This window comes from Etheostoma spectabile, chromosome 24, assembly GCF_008692095.1.
Source record: "Etheostoma spectabile isolate EspeVRDwgs_2016 chromosome 24, UIUC_Espe_1.0, whole genome shotgun sequence".
In the NCBI taxonomy this organism is placed as follows: domain Eukaryota; kingdom Metazoa; phylum Chordata; class Actinopteri; order Perciformes; family Percidae; genus Etheostoma; species Etheostoma spectabile.
The window spans coordinates 3,399,279-3,416,817 of record NC_045756.1 but is presented as its reverse complement, the minus strand read 5'-3'; the positions used below and the strand labels follow the sequence as shown (position 1 = coordinate 3,416,817).

The window sequence follows — 17,539 nt, the reverse complement described above, 5'->3', positions numbered from 1 at the left end:
AGGCCACCATCTTGGCTATCACCAGGCTGATTTTCTTGGGAAACAGCTGACTCCAGAGCCGCAGATTCTAGCCAGTTTCCTAGCTAAATCACCTAAGTCCTCACACCCCCTTTCCTTATCGCTATGTCATTGGCTCATCCTACCGCCCAACCTCCATAGCGTTCTCACGCCATTCGTTTATGATGATGTCAGCTGTGACAGTGCCCGCCCTCTGTATGCTTGTGATTTGACATTTCTATAACTCAAAACTGTCCCCTCATCTTATTGGCTTAAGGAAGCAAAATCGGCGGATCTCGCAGAGAAAACGCGTCAAAACAATGCAGACATTTACGTCAAGTTAATGAGCGATAACCACAGTTGTGGTGAAGCCTTCAAAATAAAAGCTTAAGAATTTGGCGTGCACGTATTCTCGCTTTGCCTAGTGTGCACGGAACAGCCACCTTTGGGACTACCATTAAAATAACTATAAAAAAGCTGTATTATAACCAGCTACACATTCTTACAGTATATTCTTCGTGTTTATTATGAAAATGACATGCACTACTTAAAACGTCACAACAAGTATTTTATTTAAAAACAAAAACAGGAAGTACTGTTTCAACTCCACTAGCTTGACACTGTTTTGCGAAAAGAGCGTCATTATTCTCTCAAGACACATTTTTCAAATTTTATTGTGAAGCTTGGTGAAAAACAACCTTGTGGTTAACGTAGCTACATCTTCCACTGACATATGCCGACATGTATCTTTTAAATTCTTAGCGGTTCACGTTAGCTAGCCAAATAAAGCATGGATATCCATCCAACAGTAGGCAGCTAACAAGCCTAGCTAATGAACCAGCTAACATTAGCATTAACATTCCTAACTAAAGCAGAAAGCGCCATGTTTGGACTTGCTTTGGGATTTACACACGTAAAGATAAGCTGCTGCTAATAATTAGCGTCACAATGTCTTTATCTCCTTTAATTGTAATTGTGGTTTGTAACGTTTGTACTTGGAAAGATAAAAGTTGAACTTTAACCGCTTCTCGACTTTCTCAGGTAACGAGCTAGCATCTTTATCTTATTGCTGGCTCCATTCTACATTATTACATAGTGCATGTCATGTGAATTAATAGTGAGTGTTCATGCTGTTACCCTTTTTTGGTTTGTTTGGGATCAGTCTCATCATGACTGTCTACATGCCTTTGACAGTTATACACAGACAGTATAGTTGTTGTCTGTTTATTCATTGAAGCCAATACCACGAACTGCATCTCTTACTTTTATAACAATCATCCCCCCACAGAGAGCCCGATCTCCATGATGTGGATGTGTATTGCTGTTTTCCTGCTGTGGATGAAGTCAGGAGGATGTACAGAGAAAGCGAACACATCAGACCTGATGGAATACACAGCTGCAGACTTCTATGAGAAATTGCATTCGGGGAAGATGATGTTTATCTATTTTGAGCATCAAGGTAGGTCTCACACAATCGTTTCCACATTCGTATTGCCATTTTAAGTATTTATTAAATACAGCAAAGGTCCAGGGACTTGTCAATATGCAACGCAACAGCTCCCAGCTGAACCCATTAATTAAGTGTAACAGTATTTCTCTCTCTTCAGTCACTCCAACCATCTCTCTCTTCTTGGTGGAGTTGGAGAAGTCTGCTGATGCTCTGCAGGATTATGGAGTACTGGTTGGCAAGGTAACTGTGTTTCTCAGTGCTACCGGTGTTCCATCTGTCATAGAAGTTAAAGGTCCCACGGCAGGAAAATTTCACTTTATGAGTTTTTCTAACATTAATATGCGTTCCCCCAGCCTCCCTTTGTTCCCCCAGTGGCTGGAAATGGTGATAGGTGTAAACCGAGCCCTGGGTGTCCTGCTTTACCTTTGAGAAAATGAAAGCTCAGAGGAGCCGATCTGGTATCTTGCTCCTTATGAGGTGAAGGGGCATTGTTACCTCCCCTTTCTCTGCTTTGCCCGCCCAGAGAATTTGGCCCACCCATGAGAGAGAGACATTATGGATTTCAAACAAGCTAGTGGCAGGTGGTGAAGGTGGTCTTTTTGTCCTTTCTGTTTAGGTCAACTGCAATAAAGAACTGGTTCACGCATACTGCACAGAAGAACGGGTGCTGCACACAGCGTTTCTGTTCAGGTGGGATGTGTGGAGAACAGCAGTAGTGGTAGCTGTTGAGTGTATTTGTCACAATAGACAAAGGTGACATACATGTACATGTAAATGCATTGTATTGGCATTTTCTTTAATATTTCTCTAACTCTGCCCATGTCTTTCTGCCAGGGGTGGTAAAGAGTTCTTGGGTTTTGATCTGGACACTGTGTTTGACGTCAACTCTATAGTCTCTGAAGTCCTGTTGTAAGTAAGCTATACTCCCTCAGTAATGCAATTAGTTCTGGTCTTTTCCTAATAATACGATAAAAATACAGAATATCACCAGATTTGCCCTTTTGGATGTGATTGGCAGTTAGATGAAAATGGAGATTTTGTCTCTCTGTCTTCCTCTTCAAGTGCCATTCTGCGTGAAGAGGTCAAGTACGTTCACACAGACTCTGACCTGCTGGCCATGGAGAAGGCAGCCAGAGGGAAGAAGGATATCGTGCTGGGTTATGTCCGCAGTCTGGGAACACAAGGTATGAAAAAGAAGGAGAGGATGGATACACGGAGGCCAGATGTCATTGATGGAGATGATCTGGCTGCTGATTAATTGACTCATGGGTCGTAATTGGTAAAAGATTGTCTGATTGACTTTAATGACTATTAAAAGTAATTGTATTGTTTCTGCTGATTGTGTTACTTTAGAGCACAGATCGTTGATGGAGACCGCGTATGTGTACGGATCCAAATACCAGTTCATCCTCATAACTGGAGGCCCAGTTTTGAAGCATTTAGGGTGGGATCTTTTTCTTTTTCTTTTCTTTTCTCTGAAGACCATCATCAAAAAACATCAAATGCAGAAATATCTTTTGGAAGAATGGTTCAGTCCCTTTTGTAGAGTCACCAAGATGAAGTGATTTGGATTTTTGTCAGACACGTGCCAAGTCAAACACTGCATTGCCAACTCCACAGGAAAATTCTAGGGAAAATTTGTCCTGCCTTAGTACGCTTTTTGTCTCAAAACATCTGTTTTATTCATTTCATGTGGTGATGTTGAGGCTCCTTCTCCATCTGTTTTTCAGTGTTTCAGAGTTGTCTCACTCGTCTCGAGTGTGGTTCCTCCACTGTAGAGTTGACAGTGGGTTTGTGACCCCAATGACGTGTCCATTGACCCTTATGAGGAAACCCCTGTCCACCCTCAGTCTCCACTCCTTTCTGCAGCTCATGGAGGCTCCACTGGTGGTAAGGAGGAAGGAGGAGTGCCACGGTGCAGTACTGTGTACTTTTTATATTTAGAGTTATGTCTAGAGCCAAAACAATCTAGTCTCATTTTTCCCATTGTAACCCCCCCCCCCCCCATGTTTTATCAAAGTGTTCCATTCACCAAAAAAGAGCAAATTTATATGACAGAACCATGTTTTTCTAGCTTTTCTGTCCTGTTGATTGTTCTGTGACAGGATTTGTCCTGTGGCCCCTTTAAGGGGTCCTGACCCCATGGTTGGGAATCACTGGATTAGTTAGTCAGGAAATGAGGGGAGAGAGATGGGGAACAAGATGCTACTGTAGGCCTGTTGGGCATGCGGCGGGTCATGGTGGTAACATTAACCCATTAACCAGGCCACCGGATAAAGGCAAATATTCCCTTGTTCCAGCTTTTAATTAACTGCTTTTGTCTGATTGGTAGTGAGCTGAATATATTTTGGGTGGACAAAATAAGCTGTTAGATGACATTATGTTGAGCTTGAGGAAATTATGTTTTGAGTATTTTATTTAATAATTGTTAACTGCAGCCCTAAAAACAGCCCTAACGCGTTTGGGGCAGAATGTGTCATATCTGTGCCTGGAAAAAAACAAAAGTTCTCTATCTCGGTATACTAAAAAAAGAAGAAAGAAAAACATTTGTCAAAACTGGAGCCAGTCAATGTTTAAATCCCAAATAAATGTGTTTTTGTCTGATTGGGAAGCAAGTCAGTAAACAGTCTAAAAAAGTAACGGTCAATATAATGTATTAATTTGTACATTATGTATGTGTCTCTCCACTTCCAGTCGGAGGTTTACAGCGACCCCTCCTCAGTCCAGCCCCCTCAGTTCCCCTACCAGCAGACCCCCCAGGTCTTCCTGTTCTCTCGTCCGACGACTGCGCACCTGGACCTGGACACGGCCACCACTCTGGCCTGGCGGCTGCGTGGCCTTGCCCTGCTGCTGCTTGTACACAGGTAAACACACACACATATATATATATGTGTAAATGTAAATGTGCTGTATTTATATAGCGCTTTTCCAGTCTTAACAACTGCTCAAAGCGCTTTTACATCTACAGGAAACATTCACCATTCACACACATTCATACACTGTGGCCGGGGCTGCCGTACAAGGTGCCACTTGCTCATCAGATAAACATTCACACACATTCACACACATTCACACTCCGATGCGCAGCACCGGGGGCAACTCGGGGTTCAGTGTCTTGCCCAAGGACACTTCGACAATGACTGCAGGGGCGGGGATCGAACCACCAACCTTCCGATTGGCAGGCAACCGCTCTACCACTGAGCCACAGCCGCCCCTATATATACTGGCATGAATTATTAATAGTGTGTTTGTGTGCATGTGTGTGTGTGCGCGCTTGTGTGTGTGTAGGAGTCCTGCAGTGAAAACCCCCGATGAATACAATGCTGCTTACAGGCTGCCTGAGAAGGTATAATTGTCATACATACAGTACACACAAAATAAGAGTAGTCATTATTTTTCCCCATGTGTGTTTTACCTTTTAATGTGTGTGTATGTGTGTGCTTTGAGAGTTTAGAGGTGAAATATTTGACCATGAACGACCTTGATGAGGTGTTGGAGCTCTTTACAAATCAAGAGAAAGAGGAAGAGGATGAAGAGGAAGACGAGGAGGAGTCTGACGGTAAAAAAGTCAATTACATTCAATGAACTTTATTTACCCATTAGGATCTCTATTTGTGCAGAGTATCAGTGTGTGTTTAATCCATAAACCCAACTACACGACCCAGTTCACATTTCAAACAGTTCACAGTTCGCTTGTACAGTTCACATACTCAGAGACACAATACAATATACCACACACATCACACACCAGCAGTCAGAGGGTAAAAACTTGCAAAGCACAATACATGAAGAATGAAGATAAATAACATACAAACATTTAAATAATGTTAAAAAATGTATACATAAATAAATGATTACGTAAATACATTGTTTAGCTATTCATGGGTTGGATGGATGTAGCCCCGAAACCCAACATGGATCTCTTAGTCCTGAATGAGAGTGGCCTGTGTCTCTGACCTGAGGGTAGAAGACTGAATAAGAGAGGTAAGTTAAACATGAGTGAAGGAGGGGGGAGGAGGGAGAAATTAGAGTTTTTCTGCGTGTTTATGTGTTTCTGTGTCTGCCTCCAGGCAATTTGGATGATGAAATTGCGGCTTCTGTCTATGAAAACCGAGGCAACATGCCGGACATGGACTCAATTACCCAGCTAACCTCTGACAACTTCCACACCGCAGTAGCTCAAAGCAGCCTGACAGTGGCGCTCTTCTACCTCAAATGTAAGCCACACTCTCCTTACTGTCCCGTCAAGGAGGAGAAGCATATTAATATAAATTTCAAAGTAGAAATACATGTGGATGGAAGAAATTGTAGTTTCTGCTTTCGCCTCCAGGGGATGCTGCTTCAATGGCGTTTCTCAGCTCCTTCATTGACGTTGCAGAGGGTCTTACAGGTAAGCTGGGGGGTGCAGCATGAACAGGCCCAGTCCTAATGGCAGGGGTGTTTAAAGTATGACACTGTGGGCCCCCTCAGACAAACCTGAGACTACTGCTCCCCCCGGGCGCAATTTTAAATTGCTGACGTTTTTCTCTATATGTTGACAGACTTTCAACATCAGGGCAAACATCTGTATATGAATAAATAGAGGAGAGATGATAATGAGCCTTAGTTATGTCAAAAATATATATTATAGTGCGACACAGAAACTTTAACCCTTGTGTTGTCTTTCCGTTGACCATGGACTTGTGGTCCTTCTGAGTCAAAATTGAAAACTTACTTTTTTTGTGCTTTTTCAAGCGTTTATGTCCTTTTTTTTTTTAAACATGGTGGTCAATAATCCTAATGTAAAGGACATTATATAAAAATTTTGATTTTAAAAAGTATATGGTTAAGATGATAAGATGTTGAGTGAATCACAGTTCATGTCAGGAGACATTTACATTTATTTTTCAAATGCAAAAAAATGTAATAAAACGCCCCAAATTCTATGGAAGTAATCATCCGTCCGAGTTATTTTTGACAATGTGGTAAAAGAAATCCACATTTCTGGTGTAAAAAAAAAACTTTGAGAAACAGGTCAAATTTCACCCAAGGACAACATGAGGTTTAATTCTAATGGATTTTGTAACTCTTTATATTTTTCTTTGTATTATTTCAAGTTGGGGAATAATTACACTCTTAAGTTTTGGAACTATGCTTCCCACAATTTGGGATCTTTGGGGTATGCAAACAGAAAGTATGTCTCCATGGAATCATTTAGTTAGTCATGCCACAACTTGAGCTCTGTTTTTCAGCCTATATATGTTTATATTTTGGCACACTGGTACAGACAACTGTGAAACAGGATGATGATGCAAGTTCTGGAGTTGGAGGAGATTACTTCCAGACATGATCAAATTTGACGAGATTTAAAATGACTTGATCTTGATGTTTAACTGATGAATGAATCTCTTCAGATTCGGAAGTCCAGATGAGTGCGGTCGACTGTGGAGAGTGGACCGACCTATGTGCTGCTCAGCCGGGGAGCTCCCTCCCGATCCCGTTCCGGCCAATCACGGCCTTTCCCAGCGTCTTGCTGCTCCGCCCCCACGAGTCGGCCCAGTACTACAGAGGCATGCTGGGTACTGAGGCGCTGCATCGCTTCATCATGCTGTGAGTTTTCTAAGAATCCACAGACATGACTTTGTCTTTGAAATTATTTTAAAATCAGGAGATGAATTATATCATGATATACTATAGTCTTATATTCACCTAAGGGCTCTTCCAATCAAAATTATGGAACATTAAAATAAACAAGTCTTTTAATTGAAGAGTGTCTCCTTAGAGCCAAATGAGAAATGTTGTAGTTCTCTTTGAATAGTAGTAGTAAGACTATAATATATACATAAATAGCCTCTAACCTGGACCAGGCCTTTCATACAGTAACATACATTGTTATGTGTCTATCTGTGTGTGTGTGTGTGTGTGTGTGTGTGTGTGTGTGTGTACACACATGCTTATTTGTCTCTTTAACCAGGAGCCACCCAGCTTCTCCTGTGCTACTGTCTACCCAAGAGGAAGTGACATCATTCCTTCAGGAAGTGCCTCACCCTGAGCTAGCAGGCTATACTCCTGACAGAGTACTGGGACTGTTTGAAACACACAGAGGTAGGATGCTGTAATTTTATGTTTTTTTGTTGTGACACATGAATCAATGCACATTATTGGCTAATGATGACCTTTTGACATTTTCTAGTATGGGATGCCTCAATAGCTGAAATAAAAATCAGGACTTTATTCAATTTTGGAAGGATACAGAAACTGTGCCACAGAGTTAGGGTAAAAAATGTTAAGTATAAGGCTGGTGTTGTATATTTTTCATGTGGAGTGTCAACAGGAGTTCAGGTACCAGTAAGACATGAAACAGCATCCAGGAAGTCCAGTTTGAACAACAGATGTGTGAGATCAAAGGCTTCTCAGACCCCAAAACACTGCATAGTAGTTCATTAAACTAACCCCCGTGGCACCTTTTTACGATTGCGAGGAAAACATTGGAAATTCAGGGGTTCATATTATGAAATAGTCTACCGAGAATGTGTGCTTGCACATATCTGATTAGCGACAGTGGTGCTTTGCTGGAAATCGGCGTGTTGTAGTTTGGGCAAAAGAAGCCAGATTCCTTCTGTATTGGCACCCCACGTCTGATCGGTCTTAGTGAGCATTTCTGGCAGCAGCATGCTGAATGTGTGATTCAGTTAAAAAAGGATTTAGTATTTATGGGGCTTTGTGCAACTGCATGACTCATTGATCCGTTTTTAATCGTTTTTGGACATCAATGGAGCTGAATGGCACAGAGCTAGGAGATGTATCAGGCTTCGATACACACACTGTGTACTTGTTTACAGGATGCATTCATTGTAAGTTTCTATTTCAGAAAACTAATTCATGGACTCCTTATCCATGAGCCTTGTCATATAATGATTTAATGGGGATGTTGCTCTGTCTTGCCAGGTGTACCACTGTTTACCGAAGTAGCGAAGTCGCTGAGAGGAGAGGTGCTGACTGGACTGCTGACAGATGGACTCGCAGAGACATGGTAACCGCTCCGATTTCAGTCTTTCAATTCCAGTTTCCAGGTTGTCCCCGGCATTAGGGCCGCTTGATTATGGAAAAACATATAATCATGATTATTCCGGTCAATATTGAAATCACGATAATTTAACATGACTACTTGTTGACTTCTGAAAAGATGTTGCAATTATTGAACTTAAAAAACAGTGGAAAAAAGTTAAACAAGTCATCAGTTAAAAAAAGCTTACAACTGTGAAATCTGACTTTTTCGTATTCAAACTCTAGTTTTCTTTCAGAACACAAGAGAAATTAAGAGTTTACTTGCAAAACGTAATGAGCTAAATAATAGTTTTTCTCGATTAAACTGTTTTTGTGATCATTGGGAACCAAAATCATAATCACGATTAAATTTTGATTAATTGCACAACCCTACCTGGCATTTTGAAGTTGTACCTCACTCAATTAAAGGGTAACACTTCAGTCAACGCGTGATTACATTTTTTAAAATACCCTTAATTAATAAATAGCCTTCAAAATGTGCTAAATGTTTGACCTGCAGTGGTTTGAATTTTTGTTTAAGTTGTGTGTTTGCTGTGCAGGGCAGCAGAGCACGCTGTGGACCTTCCTGCAGTGTTGGTGTTTCCATCTTGGAGGACACACACTCATCCTTCCACGCTGCCCGTGTCACACTCTGCTGAAGAGCTGCTCTCCCACATTAACACGGCTCTGCTGCATCCACTGGTGAATCAAAACATGTGCTCAATTGTCTTTCTGTGTAATGCATTGGGAAATACTAAACAAATACGTACAGTTCAAACTGAACCAAAATTAAATCCCAATTTCCCGCAAACCCAGATTATGAGCCTGTCTTCGTTTACATCTCATGAAATGAAATAACCATAAATAAATGACTTCTTGGAATTCTGTGAAAGCCAAGATTGAGTCGTTCACGGTATGTAACAGATAACAAACTCCATATGTGGATCCACAGGGTTTGAGTAATGCGTCACATCTGAGTTAACATCCGGTCATGATGCAGTTCAGTGGAAACGGCTCTCTTTAATGCAGATGTTGCTAAACCAGACATGCTTAGCCCCCCCTTTATGTGTTCATTATGCTGTTTTGCACTGATGAATTTGGCTGCAGATTAGTTTCTGGTGCTGTGAAGGGAAATAGTGGTTGGAGGTCTGAATCCTACTGTGGAAACGCTTTTCATTGAACAGGGTACTTTGTATCAGCTATCGCCAAATTTCTAAATCCTTATTTTATTTTGAACCGTCAGCTTCTAAAGTGCTTACTTCTATGTCTACGTCTATCTTGCAGAGAAAATCACTGTAAAAATGTATACATTTGAACGCCTCCTAACTTCTTCTCTCTGTTTCATCTCCAGCCAGAGCTCACGGTGGAGAACCTGCCGTCCGTCCTCTCCCTGGGCAAAGCCCTCCTGCTCCTCTTTGTGGGAGAGGAAGAGGACGAATTTGGGCGAAAGCAGAACCAGGCGCTGGTGGAGGAGATGAGAGGAGTGGTGGAGCTGGGAGGGCGGAGGATGGAGCCATACCAGGCCTGCTGGATCCATCTGTACGTACATCAACCAATGTTCAATCAGTCACTCAGTTATTCATCAAAAGGACCCTACTACTTGGCATTGGATTGTTGCTCCAGCCATTCATCATGTACACAGACAAAAACACCACTGTTATCATGATTTGTTTCTTATTTTCTCTATAGATATATTCTATATATTTATTATTTTAGATATATGTATTTTGTTTGTCTGTATTCCAGTGGCCGTACTCCCGCCGGTATGTCTGTCCTGGGGTCATACCTGGGCTCTATGCCCCCCCTTCCTGCTCTGGTCCTCACCCATTTGCCCTCTGGGGGTGAAATCTACCAGTACCCCCCCAACATGCCCATAGGGGCCCCCTCTGTCCTGCAGTGGCTGCAGAGAATCGAGGATGGGACCGAGTCAGCAGCAGGTAAGTCGGAGGAAGTGCTGGACAGCAAAGAATGAAGTTAAGGAAATACAAAGCAGCATTATTAAGGAAAATATATAATATGATAGAACAGCACAGGATGTTTAATACATTTGTTTTATAAGAATAGAACATGTTTAGAAATATTTGAACCTGCATCTGGCTCCAGATTTGTATTCCAATACACAGTAGAAATCATGGGATGTCTTTGCCAGATGTTTTTAATTTAAGTAAGTTCAACAAAAGCCCAATGGAGCCGTTCTCAGAAATCCTAGTCCTAAATCCTAATCCAAGTATTCACTTGCTACTTGGCCCACGGTGGGAAATGCAAGATGACTCTAATTCAGTTTGTTTTCTTTAGCAGCAAGGTCCTTTTATCGCCTGCTGTTGAAATGCAGTCTACATCTGGATTTGTTTTCATCTGCAGTGAATAACCCAATTACACGTTCACATTTACACCTGGGATTTTCTGCACTCTGGTTGTCTGTATTCTGTCTGCATTGTGAACAAATTAGAATTTCTCCCCACCATTTGCACAGTGAGCAAACAACTCGAGTGAGCAACATCAATATTAGACATGGAAGGCTACGTTGTAGTTTGGATTTACAGTAGGTCTCTTTGAGGTGAAGAGGTCATCATCTCTCATGCAGTAACAATAATTACATTTTTAACCACAGCAATAAAGCTCCTATCCGTAGTGATTACCTACTTAACTTGCATTGATTGGTTGACTACCTGCGGTGATGACTTTCCAGTTTCCAATTTCCTCCGCAATGACCCCGGTCAGCTAATTAAAATAGATTGATTATATCCCATTAAAACCTAGTATTTTCCCGAAGAATACAATAAGGGAATGCCATTAAATAATTGAAGAAAAGAAAATGAGGCAGGTTATGTGTCCAATGAGATAAAATACAATTCCAAAACGATATGCAGCAGTGTGTCTGTTAAAGGTTTCCACAGAAAGATCGGAATGACTTCACATGGAAAAAGAAATGACAAAAAAAGTGTGACCGTTACCCACCTATGGAAATTTAAAGCTCTATGTCTACCGTCTCTCCTACAGCATATCTCCTTTATTGAGGCACACATTAAAAGCCCAATGCACGACAGGTTAAAGGCAAGCTAACCTGTTTTCAAAACAGGGACAGGCTCCAGCTTGTGGCTCTACTGCCTGAGAAATGTGAAAGGTATGTGCAGGAGGCTTTGAGTTGAGCAGCTACAAGTGTAATGGACATTGAAGGCCATTTGTAAATCATGGTGATAAGGCTTTAAACCTCAACTGTCCGGAGCAACTGTCCCTTGACCTTTTGATCTCTGTAGATTAGAGGCCGGTCACGCTGTGACTCGTCTCCGTCTATCTTAATATTGTCATGCAGCACATTCCATACTTTTGCCGTGGAGAAACCTAAGATCGGCTTTTGGTTTCCACATCCTGGGACTATGTTACTTGAAAGGCAGTTAACAAAACTCTTCTTTTGACAGAAAGTAATGGCTTTCAAGTTCTCAAAAAAAAGCATTAGACTATTAGTTAGACCAAATATGAGTTTTTCTAAGGCTGACTTCTAGAATAAATCTGTCACTTTCTCTTATTTACTGGCATTATTCAATATCTTAGTAGGCATAGAACACTATTATCTTGATGATGAATTCAGTTATTGTTTTCATGATTATAAATTTAACTTCAGGTGCAACGTGTTTTATTGTAGTTAAACATTATAAACTATGAAGGCCCAAAGTGTTTTTTGGTTGAATTAGAATATAGGTTAGTATCATCTTTAATCCTGCTTCAAAATGCACATTGTAATTATAGATCTTTGTCTTGGTTTGTCTCGGTAGGGTTGTTGGGTGAGGATAGCTGGCCTCCTTCTGTCAAATTCTACGACTTCCTGAAAATCATGGACATGCAGGAACCCATCTCTGCCCAGCAGCAAACTCCTGAAGAGGAGGAGGAGGGGGAGGCGGATGAGAAAGAGGTGAACATGGAAGAAGATGTGTTAGAAGAAGCAACATATTCCTCCTCCAGCTCTCCCACTCCGAACAAAAACCCTCACTCTGAACTGTAACAAAACAGGATGGGAGGGAAATGATACTAAGCCGTTGGTTAAACATCTTTGTTTATTTATTCTTTTTACTAATATTATTATGCTGTATTTATCATTGGAGATTCATTATTTCCCTTTTGGAGTTTATTGCCAGATTGGAAAAGATTTATCAAAAAGACCCGCAATGCAACAGATTAATAAGAGACACTGTGACCTTTGGAGTTAAAGTCAGTTTTAATATGAGTCAGCACCTTCTGTATGCGTTTCCTCTGGGGTGTTTACGGCTGTTTCTTACTACTGTGGGTTTGTGACGTAATCCTGGTGAACCGATTAGCTAACAACTCATTTTTAAAGAGACAACCTGCAGCAAAGACACTATGTTTCACCCTGTTGGCCTGTCCTGGGAATCTCTTCCTTTTTTCTTCAGTTTAGCTCAGCTGGTAAAGCAAACCACAGCACGTTTTGAACCTGAGGGAGGTGGTTCAGCACTGGGCTGGTTGTGCTTTCTCAAAATAATTTATTTGAAAAACTTACAAACTATTATGCTGTTTTTTTTTAATCAACAAAGGCATGTTTCTGATGTTGGCATTTAACTGTTACCACATCTGCCTTCCCTCGTATGAAATAAAACTGTATGGAAATTGCAGTGACTTTAGGTGAAGGATATTTATGTCCTGGATTAATTTCCCCATCATTCCACCTCCTGTCCACCAATTATTATGGTGGTTCCAGATTGTCTCTCAGTTAAATGCGACCATCCTTTCTAAACAATCCACTGAAGGATCCAAAGGGCTCTTGAGGTTTAGGGCGGATTTTCTTTTGAACCAATGTGAATTTTCAGCTTTAGTCTTTACCTTTTGTCCAATTATTGCCTTTGTCTTTCCAAGCTAATGGACTGAGCAGATAAGATAAGGTAGACTTTATTAATCCCACACTGGGGAAATTCTTGTGCTGCAGAAGCTCAAAAGAAAAATGTACACACATCAGAATAACCCAAATACATGTTAGGTAGACATAGGAGAAAGAATATACATAAAGAAATAGAAAAAATAGATTAAGTGATAATAATAATGGTAATAAAAAACATATTTACTCAATAAACAGCCTTAGACAAAGACAGTATATAAACACATGTGATCCATGGACTGGCAGTGTAGTTCGTAAATTGGTGTTTTGATGCTGTGGGGGCTTGGTTTATCATACATACAATAAAGAAATATACAGGCCGTAAATTTGAATTAGATTATTATATTTGACATACTGGGCACAATACAGTGAACAAAAGCTATAATAAGGACATTCAATATTTGTTCAACGATCCCATGTTTTGAGGTATAGGCCTACACATATAGCTAGACAATGGGATCGGGACGTCTTCTGAAGTGTTCTCACTTAAACACAGTATCCTTTAAATTGATGTATTTATGTAAAACAATGTATTAAATGCCGTCACTTAAATACTTTATCAAACGTGCGAAATAGCGCCCCTCTTGATTGTAACGGTTGGTGCATGTTGGCCAGTCTATGTGGCTGAAAGACGACATTGCACCCTATGTGCTACCCAGAAGAGGCCAGGTGAAGTTAATTAAAAAAACAAAGTGGTCAACGAGATGCGCGGTGGCTGTCGTGACCCTGTGACTGCGAAACTGAAGAGAAATAAAACCCCGTCACCGTGTGGCCTCAGAAGAAACAAAATGTTCATTTAGTAGAATGCCAATGAAACAAGTGTGAGAGGTAGAGTTAGGTAACGTTAAGTTATTTTAACGGTTGCGAACATAGACTGTATAAAACTAGGTTGCAAAAGATATCTGCGGGTTTGTAGGACAAAACAAGTTAGCTAACTTGCTAACTTGTTTTTTTGACTTGCTAGCTAGTTGCAAGCATACTTGCGCGTTACTAGCAGCCGTGGAGGTGAGGAGTCCTGTCAACATGGATTCTTCATTTAAATGACAGAAAGGAGAATTGACTTGGACGTCAAATAACGTGAGTCAGATACTCTACGTCTCTGTCTTGTCTGTCTTTGCTAGCCTTGCTAACCTTGCTAAGCTGATGTCTTTCCTGATTAGTTGTTAAATGGCTCTGGTCTGTGGCCTGTGTGCCTATAACTCATGCTCTGTATATATTAATATTATTGAGGGCACATTCTGTACAGAATTGAACCTCTGTTTGGTCTGTGAGTGGCGAGTTAGTAACTAAATTGAAAACTGCCTGTAGGCTAATTTTTTATGTGTAAATCATTTATTTCTTACATGCTTTGATACTTTTTTGATGCAAAGAAACATTTTAAGTAAGCTAAGCTTCAAGTAAGCTACTGATCTGATTTGTAGTAGGCTATATATTTTTTATGCTTAAGAAACAAATTCAATGCATGTATCTAAATTGTTTCTTTTTGATGTGAACTTAAATCTTCTGTTTATTGCATTAAATCCCAATTTAATGATATTTCAGATCTTACTTTCTTAATTTAGCATCTAGTTTCAGAGTTAATTTAGCTGGCCCCTCTAATAGAATTTCTGGGCCCCATCCGGCCCCTGGGATTTATGTTGTCCACCGCTGCCACCCATACTGAACTTAACTGCAGCTGTAATATAGAACAGATATAAAATGATTAATGGTCAACATAGTCCTTTTTTAAATCCATTCAGGGTGAAATTATCTATCTATCTATATGCATTTGATCAGAAAAGCATTGCAAAAGGCATCCTTAAATAGCAATAGGAGTGGAGTTGTCCTTTTGTTAAGTCAGTGTTTAGTGAGCCGAGCAGAATAACACAATGAAAAGCCAAGGTTAAGCAGTAGATGTCTTTTTCTCCACTGGAGCCAGTGATTACAACACGATTAAATCCTGATGTGCTGCCTCACTTATCCTGTCTGGAAGAAACATTTTCAACTAAAATAATATTGTGTCAGAGTTCTGGGCTTAAAGAGCTTATTTGATCTCAACTCGTGTGTCAGCTGTGTGACGTGTGGCACGCTGTCACAGACTTTAAACTGTCAGCTCTCTGGCAGTTAGCAGTGATTTCTGGTAAACTAACCCCTGCCATCAGAGCTGTAAAGAAAATCATAACACATGGAATATTCATGTGGCTGTCCAGTTAGCGAGATAACTGGCAATTATCAATGCAGTTGCAGACAGTTTGATTAATGATGACAAATTAAACCTGCACAGGCCTGTATCAGGATCTGCTTATGGCAGGACAAGCTAAGAAGAGCTACCCAGAAACAAGTAGTGGGTTTTAGAGCCCCGAAAATTAATCCTTTGTTGATGAGCTCAGTGTTCAGAACAGAAAGGCCTTTTATCATTATGTAATGGCAATGTAATGTCTCTATTTTCCTTGGAGGCATAGTTGGGGTTAATTACAAGCTTGAATTAGGTGTGTGTGTGTGTGTGTGTGTGTGTGTGTGTGTGTGTGTGTGTGTGTGTCAGTCAAAAATAGGCAAATATAAAATTCCATAAAGGCAAGTCTAAACAGGTGGGTGGGTTTGAGCTACAGATGCAGGTGTTTTCATCTGTTCATAGATTAATTCTAGCTGTTATAAACCTAAATCTGTTACCTTTACCTGTTTACCATTTTTGTGTACATTGTTTATCTGAATCACAGTCTAAACATTGCCCAGGGACTACAGGAGGAAAATGGCAATCTGCTAGAACCTGGCACAATGCATATTCTCTTGTTGTACAAGGTTAATGTTTTATTGTGCGCTGTCCCTTGAAATAAATTACATAACATGCTGAGGGACATGTTTATCTACAGTATGTTTGTGATCCTGTGTATGCCTTTGGGTTCGAGGGTCACACACAAACGGACTAACAAATGAAATAATTGCATTTGCTGCATCCCGGAAAAACCTGAGTCAGCATAATCCATCAGTACAGAAATGATCCTGTGTAGATCAAGTATTTAACCAGATTGTAGACCAACCACCCAGCCCGGTGTTACAAGTGAGTTATAACATTAGCGTAAGCAGACCATGGTTATTCAATTTGTAAGGGCCTGATGCCTCAAGCGGTGTGTTCACTGTTAGTTTGGCATTACCAGACCTTCCTCCACAGCATTCTGGACGGCGCAACGGTGAAATATCCCCGGGAAAGTTTTTTTTGGTGCAACATGTGTTCAAAAGCTGTTTTTAGTTGTACAACAGGAAACTCAGATTGGACAGATAGTCTAGCTAGCTGTCTGGATTTACCCTGCAGAGATCTGAGGACCAGGTAACTGTAGTGCCTATACAAAGAAAGCGGAAGATGAAGGCCTAAACTGAGGGACATCCTGTAGAATTTCCAGCGACACCTGAACAATCCTGGAAATGAAACGTTGTCGATATAGACTAGTTCACTGTTAATCTTTGCAAACAGTTTCATTTGTTTGTTCTTCAGGAGTAAATGAAGAACTTTTTTTTCTTTTTTTTTACTGACAAGAGTAATGGGCAGTACATTAGGTTTTTGGTTTATAGCTGTCAGCCACCTTGCCTAATGCTCACAGTACATTACCATACATTATACTGAGTGCAAGCAGACTACTGTAGTTAAGCAAAAGCCGGTTTTACATGAACTATTAGTTTTGAAACATTTCAGCTGTTTTAAGCCAACCACACAGACTAGGTTTGACTTTCTGTGCAGCAGCTACATAGAAGGTTGAAGTTAGCATAAATGCAGGCACGTGACAAAGGAATCTGGCTTGATTACAAGGTCAGTGTACGCAGTCACCGATAACTGATTGCATAATTGCACACAGATGCATGTGTGTAAGAATGCAAAAGAAAACATGTGATGAGGAGAAGCATATTTGTTTGTAAGTTTCTCACTGTGATCTAAACTTGATGTGTGATGAAATTCTCAACCATGACTACACTAAAACTCTTACGCTTGTCCTTTCCATCTGTGTTCTCACAGACACACGCGTACACGCAGAGGATGTCCCTGCTAAAGCCAGGCTGCATTTCTGCATGACAACACAGAAGAAAAGGAAAAAAGCAACTTGAGCAACAGTGAGCATATTTAGTTGTTGGCAAGTGGATTGGATTTTACCATGGCAACTTGCTAGCTAAACAAATGGACAGCTATGAGGATCTAAAGCTCAGCCATTAAC

The 17,539-nt window shown here is 40.7% G+C and overlaps 2 protein-coding genes across 4 annotated transcripts in view; one reads left to right on the top strand and one right to left on the bottom strand.

Annotated features, from left to right (window-relative positions):
• Positions 1-102, bottom strand: part of gpr137c (G protein-coupled receptor 137c) — a 12,726-nt gene extending 12,624 nt beyond the window's left edge. The window contains exon 1 of one of the 2 annotated variants that reach the window (XM_032506159.1): positions 1-102. This exon is cut by the window's left edge and continues 764 nt beyond it. The gene's annotated coding sequence lies outside the window, so the exon portion shown is untranslated. The other variant, XM_032506158.1, reaches the window with a different exon arrangement.
• Positions 103-589: 487 nt separating this feature from the next.
• txndc16 (thioredoxin domain containing 16) lies at positions 590-13,506 on the top strand. 2 transcript variants are annotated; one of them, XM_032506141.1, is made up of 20 exons: positions 590-1,038; positions 1,286-1,456; positions 1,605-1,687; positions 2,064-2,137; positions 2,282-2,356; positions 2,510-2,631; positions 2,801-2,891; positions 3,178-3,337; positions 4,142-4,311; positions 4,736-4,793; positions 4,895-5,006; positions 5,518-5,664; positions 5,778-5,837; positions 6,841-7,036; positions 7,401-7,531; positions 8,375-8,459; positions 9,034-9,175; positions 9,825-10,012; positions 10,220-10,410; positions 12,247-13,506. In XM_032506141.1, exons 2-20 carry the CDS (start codon positions 1,300-1,302, stop codon positions 12,471-12,473), a joined length of 2,469 nt encoding a protein of 822 aa, XP_032362032.1. In that variant the 5' UTR covers positions 590-1,038; positions 1,286-1,299; the 3' UTR covers positions 12,474-13,506. The 2 variants fall into 2 exon arrangements, with proteins under 2 accessions (XP_032362032.1, XP_032362033.1); XM_032506142.1 differs by lacking the exons at positions 590-1,038; positions 1,286-1,456 and having other exon boundaries at positions 2,282-2,360.
• Positions 13,507-17,539: the final 4,033 nt, after the last annotated feature.